At 44.1% G+C, this 15,268-nt stretch overlaps 1 protein-coding gene across 2 annotated transcripts in view; it reads right to left on the reverse strand.

The window, feature by feature from the left end:
- Nucleotides 1–14,882, reverse strand: part of PLOD2 (procollagen-lysine,2-oxoglutarate 5-dioxygenase 2) — a 48,295-nt gene extending 33,413 nt beyond the window's left edge. For both annotated transcript variants that reach the window (XM_077183935.1, XM_054639105.2), the window contains exon 1: nucleotides 14,519–14,882. In XM_077183935.1, coding sequence (XP_077040050.1) covers nucleotides 14,519–14,615 — 97 coding nt within the window. In that variant the 5' untranslated portion in view covers nucleotides 14,616–14,882. The remainder of the gene's footprint in view (nucleotides 1–14,518) is intronic.
- Between the last annotated feature and the right edge of the window lie 386 nt (nucleotides 14,883–15,268).

Raw genomic sequence — 15,268 nt, forward strand, 5'->3', positions numbered from 1 at the left:
AAGATAGTGTGAGTACTGAACAGGAAGAAATCTTCAAAACAAAAATAACTTACTACTTTTCAGGCTGAGCTAATCCTATTACCTCTTACCACACAACTGAGTAGAGGTAAGAAAACTTCACCCAACCCCAGTAGCTCCCTTGAAAGTCAACAGTGCATACTCTCCATGAAAATAAGCCAAAAAACCCAACCAATGAAACCAAACCCCCAACAAACAGCATTTAGTGCTTTTAAGTCCTCGGGCAGAGACAAAAGAGCAAGGAGTTTCCTTGGTTTGTTTTTTTTTCAGAGCATAGGTACATTACAGCACTGCTAATTTTGCCCTCTTATTGCACACAGGCAAGTGACCATGCAACCAATTTCCTCCTCACATTCCAGAGCTTTTAACACAGTTCAAATGGGGTCATGAATTTCCACTAAATAGCTTCCCAATTAAACCACTGAACAACATTTAGAAACCTATGTAATATGCTGCATAATGAAACTAAATAATTTGAAGCTATGAGAAGGTTTTATCCCTATCTGAAATCAAGTATTTAATCAAATCAGCCTAGATGTCAGAGTACATTGCAGCTTCCCCAATTCAGGCCAAGTTCAAGCAATAGCTGTGCTCTAACCAGAGCCCATGAGATCAATCCTTACAATAAAATAAAACTAATCACCTATGATGAGTATTCCAGACAGAGTGCCTGTTACTGCATTACTTGCCAAAAAAACATCTTCTGGATTTACCTTCCTTAATCCAGTAACATGTGCAAGAAGTGTCTGCTGTGGAAAACATTCCTATTAACTCTTCAGCCTCATCCACCACCACAGGCTCAGCAGCCCTCAGACAGCCAGGACATCATCCTGAGTGTATTCAAACCACTCACCACTCCCCATTCTGTTTCATGTGACACCAGCAAAAGTTAACACAAAAGATGATGACCCAGTTCCCACGTTATAGAAGAAATGCACTTTGTAACTCACTCATGCAATGCTCTGCAGCCAATACTTCAAGTATATTGACACAGGCAGAAATACCTGTCAGAATACAGACATAGTTTGTAGAGCAGCATAAAACCCCCTATTCTAATGAAATTCAGGTCTGTCTGAAGTACCCACACCAGGCAAACTCTGCAGACCAGTCTCAGGTGGCACTTGTACTGTTTCCACTGAACTACAGCTCAGATCAGCCCTGGTCACCTCCAGAGCATCCTGCCAGGTGTGACAGTGCTCTGGCTGCTCCATCCTCCCCAGCAGCTCCACTGGTGCACATGGGGTAGGGCAGGGATAAGACAAGCACATGGGATACCACCTCTGCTTTTGCTACTGGTCTCAGTTTAAGGGTGCTCCTGACCCAGGTGGTGTTCCTGCAATTTGCAGAACACTTGATCTGCTTTGTGACCCTGCTCTTCCCCAGACACTCCTTGAACAGGTGTAACCTTTCAGCAGTGACAGCACCCTGTGCCCAGTACCTACACCACCAAAACCAACCTGTGCCTTGAGCAGGGCTCCTGCAGTTTTATCTGACACTGCCCAAGCTCCTCAGCTACAGACAACATCTCTACCTGCCCTCCCCACTACACACAATTTTCTGGATTTCTCTCACATCCTGCTATTGCCTTTTTTTCTTTTCTTTACTTTTTTCCTTGGGTGGGGGTGTCTGGGAGACATGTCTGTGAACAGGGGGGCAAGGCACAATCCTTTTCCTCAAAGGTCCTAGAGACAATTTTAACTGCCAGCTCTTCCAAACCCAACACTTCTGCAATACAATATGCAGCAAAGAAGAAACTAGAAATATTATAAATTCTTCCATCAACTCAACTTGAACCTCCAAAAATTTTGGAAAGCCAGATTTGGAAGATAAGAGGGGGAAAAAGGTGGAGCAAATTAAGTGCTAGCACACTTTTGTAGCAAAGAATCAGAAGAAAATCTTCCAAATACATCTCAAAAGGACAGGAGGACCTCACAGTGCAATGAGTTCACATGGACTCACAATGAGACAGAAACAGAGCAGTAATGACTCAATACCTTCCAAACAGTTTATTACAAAGATCATGCAATTTCAAGTAATTCTACTGAAATCACCACAAAATGAATAAAGAACATTTTATCTTAGACTGTGACTAAAACAGACCTGAAGGCAGAGGAGGATTTTCCTCCATGAAGGAAATTAAGACTACTTTTTGTTCAAGCACTACATTTTCAAATTACAGGGAACTGGAAAAATCTGATCATACCAGAATTGCATCATCAAGCCAACTGGATCCATTATTAAAAGTTTCCTAGGTGACCAGCTCACTGACTCTAACCATGGAATTTGGTTTGAAGAAGGCATATTTCACACCTACACATTGCTAAGAACTGCTAACAGCAAAGATCTCAAAAATCTGTACTTGACAACATGATGGAAATGACAGAATGTGGGCTGCATCAGATTCCTTCCACAGTTACTAAGTCAAAGAAAGTTTAAACTAACATACAAGTACAGTTTGGCAAGCAAAAAATAATCTAGTGTTCTTTATGGGATATTGTTACTCTCTCTTAATGGAATACACATTATTCATGTATTTCAAGATTCACTATGGAGTCTGTTATGTTACTTGACTTTTGTGGAACAGGAGGAAAGAGAATAATGTGCCAAATCATAAGGGATTTCAACCCGAACTGTACAAAATGAAGAAAGCTGAGCAGGCAAACAGTTTATACTGATATGAAATGGTAAATGAGCCTGTACTGCACCACCAGACAATGAAGCAATCTAAAAGGGCTGCCAGATTTGGAAGATAACTGGGGAAGATAATGGGGGTTGCAAACAGTCACAGAACAAAAGAAAGCTATTTTAAAAGGTACTGTTTACACCAGAAATGTTTTCCTTTTAACATGCTTACCCATGGTCTTTTTTTTAATTAGACTTGAAGAAGTTGAAGAGACTTTATTTTATGCCTTTGTTGCACCACTCACTTTTAAGTGCAGGTGGTACTTAAATAATTTTTTAAGTGCAGCAGAACTGTAATTATAGCATTTGAAGTCCCCTTAGAATTAGAGTTTCTTTCTAGATTACTTAGTCTTCACTGGGGCTTCTTTTGCTTTGATTTGTTTGGTTTTTGCAGTGGTTTGGTTTTTTTAAGTTGTGTCTGACCAAAGAGCAGAGAAACATGCTTTTATTCTATATATAGTATAAATAGAGAGACAATGGAAACTGCAGCAAATGATAGTTACCTTGGCACATTATAGAGGGTATTATTAACCAAATGAGAAAAGCAGAACCATCCTCCTCCAGCTAATAAAAATATTAACCTAGTTCCTGCAGGTTGCTGTGATTATATTTAGATGTGACAACTTGAACAGTTTCACTGGCAGATTTCCACTAAACATAGCATGGGAGATGTTTGTTTCTTCCAGTGGAAGTGAGTGAAGAGAATGCTTCTGACCACTAAATACTTCTGCTAATTTCTTTTCAACCTTTTCAACTTCATGCACTTTGAAAAAATCTATTCCTTGCTTACTACATTTAGGTACAACAACTTCTTGGAACACTTATCCCAGTTGTGTGCAGCAACGTGGATACAGTGACTTCCATGATCTTGCAGGAGTGAAGCACAATGTGAAGCACACCATTCCCAAGGCAGTGAGTTTATCCAAGTGTCATTTCCATTTCAGGATGTGCTCAGCTATTGCAGCTGCTGCCACCCACAGTGTCCCTGGGCACAGAGCAGGTTTGGCCCAGGATGCCCTATGGGTGCAGAGGCTCAGGGCTGCACCAGAGCCCTCCCTGCACAGAGAGGCTGAGTGAGCCCCCAGCAGCATCCCTGTCTCCAGCTGGGCAGTGAAGACCCAGGCACAGCAGTGGAAGCAGGTCTGCAATTACTCAGACCCCAAGCTGCCTCTGCAGCCTGGTACTCACCAGTGAGAGCACTGCAAAATGCCCACAAGGAATTCCAGCTGCAGCCAGTCACCATTCCTGCTTCACCCTCCCCTCCACAAACCCCCATCCTCCATCAGGGTGTCCCCCCAAGGAGCTCTGCGGTGTGATCTTCACACAGGCTGCAGCTCTGCAGTGCAGCCCTGACTATCCACCCCACACAGGGACAAATACAATCCTGGGAGTGTCTTCCAACAGGAACAGCATCCTCAAAGTTGAGCACAAACTTGAAGAGCACAAACTTGAAGAGCACAAAACCCAATTTTTCCACATGCTTTCAAGACAAGCTGAAGCTCTGCAGACAACTAGAGAATCACCAGTGGTGCCAACTGCAACTTCCCCATTTATATGGGCTCAGCCTGTATGCTCACAATCCCAAGAACCATTAAGACAGCCTCCATGAGCCCAAGAACACAGCAGGTGGTGCCCCTGCTTCCCACTGGCAGGGTGCTGAGATGCCACAGAGGGCACGGGCTGGTGGCTCCCCCGCACACAACCTGCCAGAGGCACCTTGGCACTCACCCAGGGCATTGCTGAGCTTGGCAATTACTTCCACAAGTCAGTTTGTGCAAAAAGGAAATGTAAACCCTATGCTGAAGTTCAACAGGAAGGCATGAAAAAAAAATCTCTCAAGAGCTCCATGCCAGGTATGTGTTCAGTTACTAGGACGAAATTGTGTCAGACAGATTTCCGATAGTCACACCCACAAAACAGCTGCTCTGTTTTGAAAACAAGCCTGAGAGGGCATGAGTTTAGCCAAGAAAAGTATATCCAGTGACTAACAGAATTCATTTTTACATGCAAATTAGAAACCCTCCAGCACACAAGTTGTGAAAGACAACAGCACTGCACACAGAGCACATGCAGCGCATTAGGAAATCCAGTGAAAGTTTATCAAAACAACCCACTTCTAGACTTTTTTTGCTGCTACTTCCAGGGACCTGACTGCATCATAAATATTTATTTCCAGAAACAAGATCAATAAACCAGGGGCTTTGCCTTCAGTGAATTGCCTGGCAAGGTCTAAGCCAGGAATTGCTGTGGCAGGACTGCTTTAAGTAGCGGTGACCTTTCTCCTCGTATCCTGGCAAAGAAGCATGCAAAGAACTACAGTCATTCCTCACACACCCACATGGTTCTTATTTATCTTGAATGAACGCTCTCAGAGATTACTACATAATTTCTACCAGGGGTTGTGGGCACTGGTATAGTAGCTTCAGAGCAGCCAACACTGAGGATATTGCTCAGAGCCACACAGAAGCTGACATTTAGTCCTTGGATTCTACTACAGAATTCTCTGGAGTAGAAGTGAGCTGCAAGATCAAAGGACATCTGTTCATGGTACCACATTATGACATTAAAATCTATCTCTGTCTTTAAAACTAGTTGCTTATAATGGTAAACAAATGAAGTTTGGTACTTGTAATACATTTTTATCCAGATTCTAGTGTCTACATGAAACAGCTTACTTTCCTGTTTGCAGATTACATCCCACCCTGAGCTGCTCAACACAGGAATGATTGCTCATTTAATGGAAAGACTGATACCCAAAGTCAGTTATTACAATATGCAAAATAAATTAACAGCAAGCTAATAAATGAGTTGCTAGATATCAGAGAAAAAGCTTGGAAACTGAAGGATACTAGGAATACTTCTGTGGGTTTAAGGAAAAAAAAAAACACAGACAAAATGGAAAAGAAAGGTCTGGTAGTACTAAAGCATAGGCTGAACAGATACCTGGAAGAAGCACATGGATGTATCCACGGTCATTGATAAAACTGTTTAATTATCTACTCTGTCTCCTGAATCTCTGGTACTGTGGGAAACCAACAGGATATAGTTTCCCACAAAAACAAACAGAAAAAGAAAAAAAAGGAAGGAAAAAACCCCAAACAAACTCCAAGCAAATCACAGACTTGATTCAGCATGCCTTGACACCTCACAGAAGCATGCTTCTCTATCATTGGAGAAATGCACTAAAGCTCAACACAACTGAAAAATGTTTTCAGTATGGATTCCTCTTGAAATTAAAGAGCACAAAACCCAATTCCTCCACATGCTTTCATGTCAAGCTGAGGCTCTGCAGATAACTCGAGAAGCACCAGTGGTGCCAACAGCAACTTCCCCATTTATATGGACTCAGACCATATGCCCAAAACCCCAAGAACCATTAAGACAGCTAAAATACCACAGAGCACTTTCAAAATCCAGATCTTTTAGCACAACACAATCTTACACTTATCACTGACAAAGGCAATATTAGACTTTACAAAAAGGAATTTGGATTTTCCACTATGAATAGGAGTTATTGCCTAAACTTAGGATTCCATGTCAAAATATTTGAAAATCCACATACTCTGAAAAGATGTCAAACAACTGGAGATGGGAAAAACCCATCATATACAATATAACCATGATTATAAGTTATACCTACAGACATATGCTTAGTTACTGTAATCCAGCAGCAAACAAAGATCTTAAATACACAATGAGAAAAACACAAGCTATATGTATATATATGCATACACACATCCAGTGAGAGTTTGTGATGTGCATGTGCTCAAATAAAGCAGTAAGCCAACAGAAGAGTTTCTGGTCAAATAAAACTTTTGGCATAAAGAGAGAAAAGACAGAGCCATCCGACAGCTGTTTATTTTCCCCCTAGGATTCTTTAGAAACACAACAATGTGCTGAAATAGCAAACATGGTCATCTTCTTTTCTCAGGAAATAAATGTGCATTACGCTGCAGGAGGGGGAAAGATGACTGGGGCATAAAACAATACTACTTCATACTTGGGAGTCCTGAAGTTTTTTTAATCTCATCTTTATACAATGCTCAGTTCAGAACACTGCTGCATGCCTCCACTCATCCCACACTTCACTGCTTCCCCGAGAGGCAGACTGGCTTCAAAGCCCCACTAACCATAGCCATGATCACATTATAAGATTGGATTCTCTGCAGTTCAGTAGTATGGTTGGATTGATGCTAAAAACTATCCTTGGATGGGAGACAAAATATGCTTGAAAAGCTCATGAGCGATCAGAAAGTGGTACAAGTTAAAATAGACAATAAAATTAGAATTAAAAGATAGCAAGTTAAGAGCAGTCATGGATTGCCAAACACCTGGTACATACTGATTTTCTATACCAACACAATTCTTGTGTGAGAGAGAAGGTTTTCTAGGAACCAAAGCCTTTAAAGGCCAGAATTTGAAGAAACTGACCTTACTGTACAGACCTCAGTATCTGTTTTCCTCTGTATGACAAATCTACCTTTAATCACTGCACTTCTATGAATACAGATCTTACTGCAAAATACAGACAGTAACACAAACGTTACTTTTGTAATTTCCAAAAACTTATGAGGTTCTTCTAAGGTACTTCTGTCTTTAAGCCGTTGCAAACAGTTTATAGCCACAATTGGAATTTATGATTACTATTGGCATCTATCAGGATCACTCAATGCATGGGCTGTCTATGGATAATCCTTCCTGTGCTCTTCCACATTATCTGTAAATCTTGCTGAGGTTACTGAGCAATAGCTGCTGGTATTGAAGCTGCCAACAGTGTCCCAAGATAGGGAATAGACCTAATAAAGGCAAGAAGCTTTCAGGAGCTCTCTGGGGAAAGAAATATACAAAGTATCATTTCCCAGTTTCAAATATTTCAACTTCCCCAGCCACAGTACGCCCTGCCTGTTACAGGGCTCTCCCTCTTCTCATGTGTTTCGCAGGAACAGAGAAGCTGAGTTAGCAAAAACACATCCTTGCACTAAGCAGGAGCTGCTCTCAATTTTCTCACAGTAGACAATCTATGTTAGATTAGCACTTGCTAACACACAGCCCCTGGACAGGACACTATAATTTTTTTTTCCTTTTTTTTCCTACAAACTGAAATTCCCTCAGGCTGTAATTCACAGCATGCCATGGTGTGAACAGGCGCTTTCCTCTCCCGGGCAGAGTGACTCAAATGGCAAGTGTACAGAGCTGCTGCTCACTGCTGTCTTTTACCACACTGGTTCTGATGTCACACCAATACAGCAGCTAAAACACTTACATTAAAATGATCAAATGTTGAACAGAGCCAGTTCAAAACCAATTAAATAAACATTTATGACACACAAATCACAGCTCTTTCTGTGTATGTCTATCCATATCTACACACACTTTCAAAGGTTAGCAGGAACTCTCAGTATACAACTGGTTTCAGGAAACATTTGAAAGCTGATTATGTCTCGGCTCTTAACTTACTTTCTTTAATTCAGAAGTATTGAATATATAGTCAACAAGAGCTCATTAAGAACTGTATGTGCACTCATCAATCACGCACGTCAGCCCTGAGTGCAGCACTGGCCAGTGCTCAGGCCTGCACTCACTCTAATACAAGATTTCCTTGTTTTGATAGCTAAACAAAGCCAAATACAAGCAGCAGTAAAGTGCTTTTCCATCAGCTTCAGAGGACTTGGATGAGACTCTGCATACTGAGTCAGCTATTCTGCAGTAAGGCAAAGATAAGACGTATTCCTTAGTTCCCAAACTAAGAAAAAAATTAAAATCCACTCTTTGTAAATGACATCATTGCCATGCATGAAGGAACTCCTAGCTGCCTAACTTCCTGACAAATGGGGAACAGATCAGGTTGCAGCTGTTTATGGGTGCCCAAATAGGAAAGAAACCACAAACATCTTGAGAGGCAGTGGATGGAGTCATGGCACAGGCTGTGCCTTGCCTGAACGCACGGCTTGGAGAGCCCTGCTATAAACTGTCATCAGGGCTGTGCAGCTGAGAGCAGGATACAATTAGCATCAGCTGGCTAAGTGAGAAAGTTTACTCAGCTTCTGCCTTTGTGCAGCCTTGCCCTCTCTTGTCTCTCTCATAAATATGTATCTGCAGAAGAGCATGTTCCTTCTCGGGCTGTTGTTTAACAAACCCAGCTGTTTAAACAGAAGCAGTCAGTCACACACAGCACCAGGCATGGTTGAAGTCAATCTTTTGACAGTTAATCAATCCATCAATGAAACTCAGCCGTTAAGATTTGCAATAATAGTTTCTCCTTCAACTAGTCTTTAAAAAAAAAGAGAACAGAGAGGAACTGAGCTGGAAGTGGGGCCATCCTGAAGACCCACAGCTGTCCTTCATCATCCTTGATGCCTGCACTGCGGTTCATGTTGTGAGCAGATGCTACCACCCAGATCAGTCAGTTCATTTGAAAAAGCTGCCCTACAGCTTCACATCTGGCCCTGTGTCCGAACACTGGGCATGTAAAATTCTTCACACACAAGAGACACTGCCCCAGAAATAAATTAAAAAAAAAAAAAAAAACCATACTTTTTGAAGTTCCCTTTTCTGTGTGAACAAGAAATTCAAACTCCACATTTGTGCCCTGTCCTGTTCAACTCAGTTGTTCAAATCCTGAAATAAAAATTCTGTCCTACTTGAGACACAAGACACCATGACATGGCATGTATGATGTATATTTAAAGGTGTTTTTAACATCATACATTTCACCCAGCAGCTTCAAGTATTAAAGTTATGGGCCTGGTTCTGATCCAACACAATAGCTTTACAGTGAAGTAAGGCAGAATTAAATAAAATGCTTACAAAGACACTGTATTAAAGTTTTATGTGAATTACAAAATTAATCTATTTTTAATTTACAAAGAAGAAAAAGTTAAAAGAGCAATGCTATCAGATGTTGATTAGTTTCTGCACAGCTGATTTCAGCAAGAATGGGCTAATTCAGCACATTAACACAGAACCACAGGTACAGAATTCATTCTCAGAAGAGTGGCACTTAAATAACAAGTCTATTTTTGTTAAGCATTTTTTTTGTCTTTGTTTCCTTACAGTATGTTTCCATTAATTAAAAACACTGCTGCTTTAAAAGCATACTTGCTCTTTCCTTACAAAAACAGATATCTGGGATAAAACTGCAACCTTTTGTATTTAGTCTCCTTATCACCAGTGTAATCCATATTTTTAAAATCAAATTCACCTTAAAGAAAAAATCGAGAAGCAGTTGTATTAATCCTAAAGCTACTTGTAGTATCAGGCTGTGCTTGCAAGCACGTATTCCTTGAGAGTTAAGTGTCATTTATTCTCCAGAACTACATTACTACACATGAGATACAAACCTGCTGCTAGTCTGGTCAAGCTGTATTTTGTGCTGGAGAGAACCCTGCTACTGTTTAAATTAAGAGGGATCAAAAATATTCTTCCCTTTCCAACCTGTTTGCAACTGGTCTCTCAAAAACTATAAAAAATTGACATTATAAACAAAAATGCCCTTACTGCAAGCATGCTAATTCCCCTTGACAAGGGAATTCACTTAAACAGCATGTCAATTAATTTGTAATTCAGACTGGCAGCTCTAAACAAATGGAAAGATACTGCTTTTGATTACACAGTGCAATAGTGCTAATTCAACAGACAAACTAAACACTTCCCCATGAAAAGACAAAGTCACTTATGCTTAAGTAAGCAGCAGTGAAGGAAAAAGCTAAAAACTTGCCCATAAATGATAAATCCCCAGAATATGCCACCAACCAAAAGAAAACCCTGAGAAATAATGTTAGTTTAGATCCTTGACAGAAATACATTTCACACAAACCACCCCTGGGTCAGATAAATATAGTGGTCATTCCACTGTGTCCCTTCAGTGCAATTTACAGCATCCAGTGCTGATGATAAAGGTCACAACTGCTTCACTTCTCCTTGCTTTAACTGAAAATGCATTTTACAATCAAAGTTGCAGTAACCCCACCATATATCATAGCAAAGCAATGACACATCCAACCCTGTGGTGTACTTCCACAGCTTAATTATTACATTCACCTATGAAAAGAAAGAAATAAATCTACAGGATTTTTTTGTTTGGTTGGTTTGGTTTTAGCTGGCATTGTGCAGCCTCTAACCCAAGTGCTATAGAGAATTCAGACTGCAAACCTTAGGTATCCTCAAGGATGAGTATTTTCCAGGAAAAAATACATGATGAAAGCACAACTTCACTGCTCTGCCCCTCTACCACAATGTTTGCTTATTTTTAACTAACTTCCAAACACCCACACCTCCCACTACACACTGTTTCATTTGTCATTCACTATTTATTTCAAAGCTGGAAGCTAAAGATATCTCCATGAGTAGGTAATAATTCCATCTAAGTGGGGCACACTGCTGGTACCTGCATGATGTGCCCCAGACACAGGTAACCTAAGCACTGCCTACTGCAGTCAGTTCTGCCTTCATCACCCTCTGCCTTTCCCCTTCTCCTCTAAGGAGCAGCTTTTTCATGCAGTCCTCACAAAAAGGGTACACAACTCCCAAGAGATCTGGAGAAGGTTTTTCCACAACACAGGTTTATGTAGCAGTTTTGGGTACTGTGGTGACAAAAGGTGACAGAAATAGCACCAGTAAAGAGGCAAGAGACAGAAAAGTGGGCAGAGAGACAGAGGCAGGCACAGAGAGCTGTGCTTATGGCCTCTCCTTCCCCAAGCATGTAGAGTCTGTCAGTACTTCTAATAAGTACATCAGGATGGTTGAATGACTAAATTTTCTTGTTTGGGCACCACAGGTGACCCAGAAGGAAAGGCCTATTGATCGCTGTCACTCAGAGCACTCGGGCTGAGCCCCAATTAACAGAAATGGCAGCAGTACAAGCTGTATCTCTAAAAGCAGTACATGCTGGCTGTAACTCCTTGCAGAGTTAGGCCAGCCAGCAGTTACTGCAGGAATCATTTGTGACCAGCACTTGGGGGACGCTGGGCTGCAGGAGAGCCCAGTGGCTCAGTGCTCCACAGCCAGCCAAGCCACCACACCTCCCAGCCCAGCTGCTCTGGGAAGCCACCCACGCTGCTGGAGCCCCCAGGCCACCCCTCCTGCTTTGGGAGGGCACACGGACAACCACAAACCATGGGGCCCACTTCAACCCCAGCCTGACGGCCACCATCACAACCTGGGCCCCAAGGCCTCAGCGCAGCTCCGGCCGAGCCGCCACAGCTGCGCCGGGGAACAGACCCACGGGCTGCAAAGGCATTTTCCTGCAAACAGCTGATGGATAAAGCATCCTAGGTGAGAACATCATTTACATCTGCTGCCAAGAGAGTGTCTGCCTCTCACACAATCACAAATGTCATTTCCATCGACTTTCTGCGTGTCACAACAAGCAATTTGCAAGCAGCAAGCGTGGTGCAATGAAAATATTTCAGCGCTGATGTTTTAACACAGAAACTTTTGCATCTCCAGCACACAGGAGCCAGTGTTTCAGAGCTCAACAGTGCTCTTCTCTGTACGGCCTGAAACATAACCCTGCGGCCAAGGAAGGAGCAGAGGGATTTCTGCAAACACACTTTGCCACAGGGCCGCACTGATTGCTCCCTGTAAGCGGTGCTGTGCAACAGGCAGCTCTCCCAAAATCACTTTTCCAAGCCTTTCTGAGGAAGGTCTGATTAAGAAATAAAGATGCAGCTTGGCAGTTGGTTCCAGACAGTCTTGTTAGAGCTTTTGTTGCAAGCAACACTAACGGACTGCAGTAAAAATTGACATGTAATTGCAATTGTAAATTGACATGTCTTCACCAGCTGTTTCACACTGAATTGTACAAAGTATCAATAGACTAGAAATTGAAAGACAGATTTCTAGAAATAGAGGCACCATAAGGTCTGTTTACTGTATTACTTCTTCAAGTAATACAGCACAGACTTAGGGAAAACATTCAAGGGTTAAAATTGGAATAAAAACAAGTAACACAGCAGGCAGTGTCTGAGGTCAAGAAACTGCTCTCGGAGCGGTTTCAGTTCAGCAGAGAATTGCTACAACTCAGGCTGCTCGTGTCTAAATTAAAAAGAATTAAGATCTTCCTACATGAGCACCTTATATAAAACTACCAGTGCTTCCTTGCACTGTAACTTGTGTAGAATCATTTTTATTATTGATACAGACAAGGCAGTCTATTTTTGGGCTGCTGAATCATACACTGCTGTCTGGAATAGGGACTCTGCCTTGCACACATTTGAAAAGCAGAAGGATCAAAAAAGAATCCTTACCATGCCAGCTATTTGTTCACACCAGCCTGAGAGCCCACATTTCAAGTGCAGTTAAAACAAAACATTATTTGAACAGATAAGTTTGCGGGAATAACTGTTTGCCATAACTAATTTCCAAAGAAGTTCAACTTACAATCTCACTGCCCTGAAAACAGGGATAGGAGCTTAACTTTTTGCTCAAACCTGTCCCCAGGGGGTGCATTCCGAGGGGCAGCAAGGGCTGAAGAGCAATGCTCACACCCCCCCAACACACAGCAACCACACCATAGCCTTCAGAGAAACACTCAGAACGAACAAAAGTAGCAAAGTATTACAAAAACTGGAAGTTAGAACTTCATTGAGTTGTCTGGAATTCTTCAACAGTTTGGGTTTTTTCAAATTATTTTAACTTTTTATACTACTTATCAACTAAAGCAGTAGCTTTAATATCAAACTTAGAACCTGCTGACAAAACTTGCTGCTCAAATAAAGAAGCCTCCTTGTTCACCCCAGAAGAAATTAAGCTAGATATTAAAAATAACTTGATAACTATGGAGAAAACAAGCCAAGAAATGAAACTATTTTGGATTTCATGTGATAATAATGTAGTGGGATGAAATGCCTAGAATAGAAATCAGAAGTACAGACTCTAAACAGTCTTAGAGCAAAAAAGAGGTTTTGGCATATTGTTGGATATACATGTGTTTGGACACCTCTCTCTGAGGGAATTTCCTGTATATATTCTTTTCCATGTTGAAGATAAAATTTCTTTCGACATCCTGGCTCCTTGAAGCAAACACCACTACACGAGCGAAAGGCAGGGAAGGCTCTAAGGCTCTGCAGGACGGGAAGGGGCACTGGAGTCTCCGGCTGACTTTTGCACGAAGTAGGAAACCTCATCAGCAGTTGCTCAAGTTCAGAGAAGCAGTGACTGATGCTAGTGCTTTTTTGAGCACTGGAAAAATATGTTCATCAACACCTTGTCTCGTGGAGACGGGAGAAAAAGGGCGGGGGAGCTGGCAATGAGAAAGTTTAGGAGTCTCAATTCCCCTTAAGGAATCCTTTTTCTTTTTTTCTTTTCTTCCCTTCCCTTAAGTGGAATTAGGCATCTATGAACTCCTGGGCGGGTTAAGACAGTTTCAGCCGAGCGGTTCGTCTCGACAACAACCCGGGGAGCGCTGCCCCGGCGGTCCCTTCCCCCAGCGCCGAGCCGCTCCGCGTTACCGTGCGGAGCAGGGACGGGCCGGTGGGGAATAAAAAAATAAATAAATAAAAATAACCGGCCAAGCGGCGGGTCTCAGCGTTCCCTTCCTGGCGGATGTTGCCGAGCCGCAAGGCACAAAGGGACCGATGCCGCCCGGCCAGCCGCGCATCCCCGCCGCCGCACACACCTCCTGCGGGCATCGCCACCGCACTGCATCCCATCCCGGCCCCCGCACCGCATCCCATCCCGGCCCCGGCACCGCATCCCATCCCGGCCCCCGCACCGCATCCCGATCCGGCCCCCGCACCGCATCCCGATCCGGCCCCCGCACCGCATCCCGATCTGGACCCCGCACCGCATCCCGATCCGGCCCCCGCACCGCGCTCACCTGCGGGACCGGGGCGCCGCTCCGCCGCCGCCGGCAGCGCCAGGGCCAGCAGCGCCGGCAGCAGGAGCCGCGGCCACCGGGCGCCGCTCCTCGCCATCTTCGCCCTCCGCACCCGCCGGCCTGGCCGCGCCAGCAGCCCCCGGCAGTGGGGGAAAGGGGCGGGCGTGGAAAAGGAGCGGGGAGAAGGCGCCTGGGGATGGCGGCGGGCAGACAGCGCTCCTCCTCCTCCGCCTCCTCTCCGCGGCGGGCGGCAGCCACGGGCGCTCCCCCCGCGCCGGGCTTTATACGGCGGTGGGAGGGCCGGGGCACCGGCGGCGCTGCAGGAGCCGCTCTCGGCGCACGGTGCCGCCGCCGCCGCCGCCGGGGAGGGGCGAGCGGCCAAGCCCCGCCTCGGCCCCGCCGCCGCGGGCGCTGCACAGGCGCGGCCCCGGGATGGGAGCGGGGCTCGGCCGTGCCAGCTGGGTGCTGCTTGCTGTGCCAGCAGCTACACTCGCCTGCCCCGCCAGACACTTGCTCAGTGCTTTCACTGGCCATTATGCGTCGATAAACGCACTCCCACACATGTGGTTTTGTTGGGAGAGTGTGAGTGCCTGAAGCCGCCACGCCGTGAGCCCATAGAAACGACGCGACCCTTCCGCCGGTGTGCCCTGATGGCATCGGCAGCGCGCTGCCCATCGCTCTGCTTGAGGACGCGTCTGTCAAAACCTCCATCCCCTCAGCATTCAGCTGACTTGGTCCGTTTGTCTAAAC

The sequence above is a fragment of the Agelaius phoeniceus genome, chromosome 10, assembly GCF_051311805.1.
Source record: "Agelaius phoeniceus isolate bAgePho1 chromosome 10, bAgePho1.hap1, whole genome shotgun sequence".
Lineage (NCBI taxonomy): Eukaryota > Metazoa > Chordata > Aves > Passeriformes > Icteridae > Agelaius > Agelaius phoeniceus.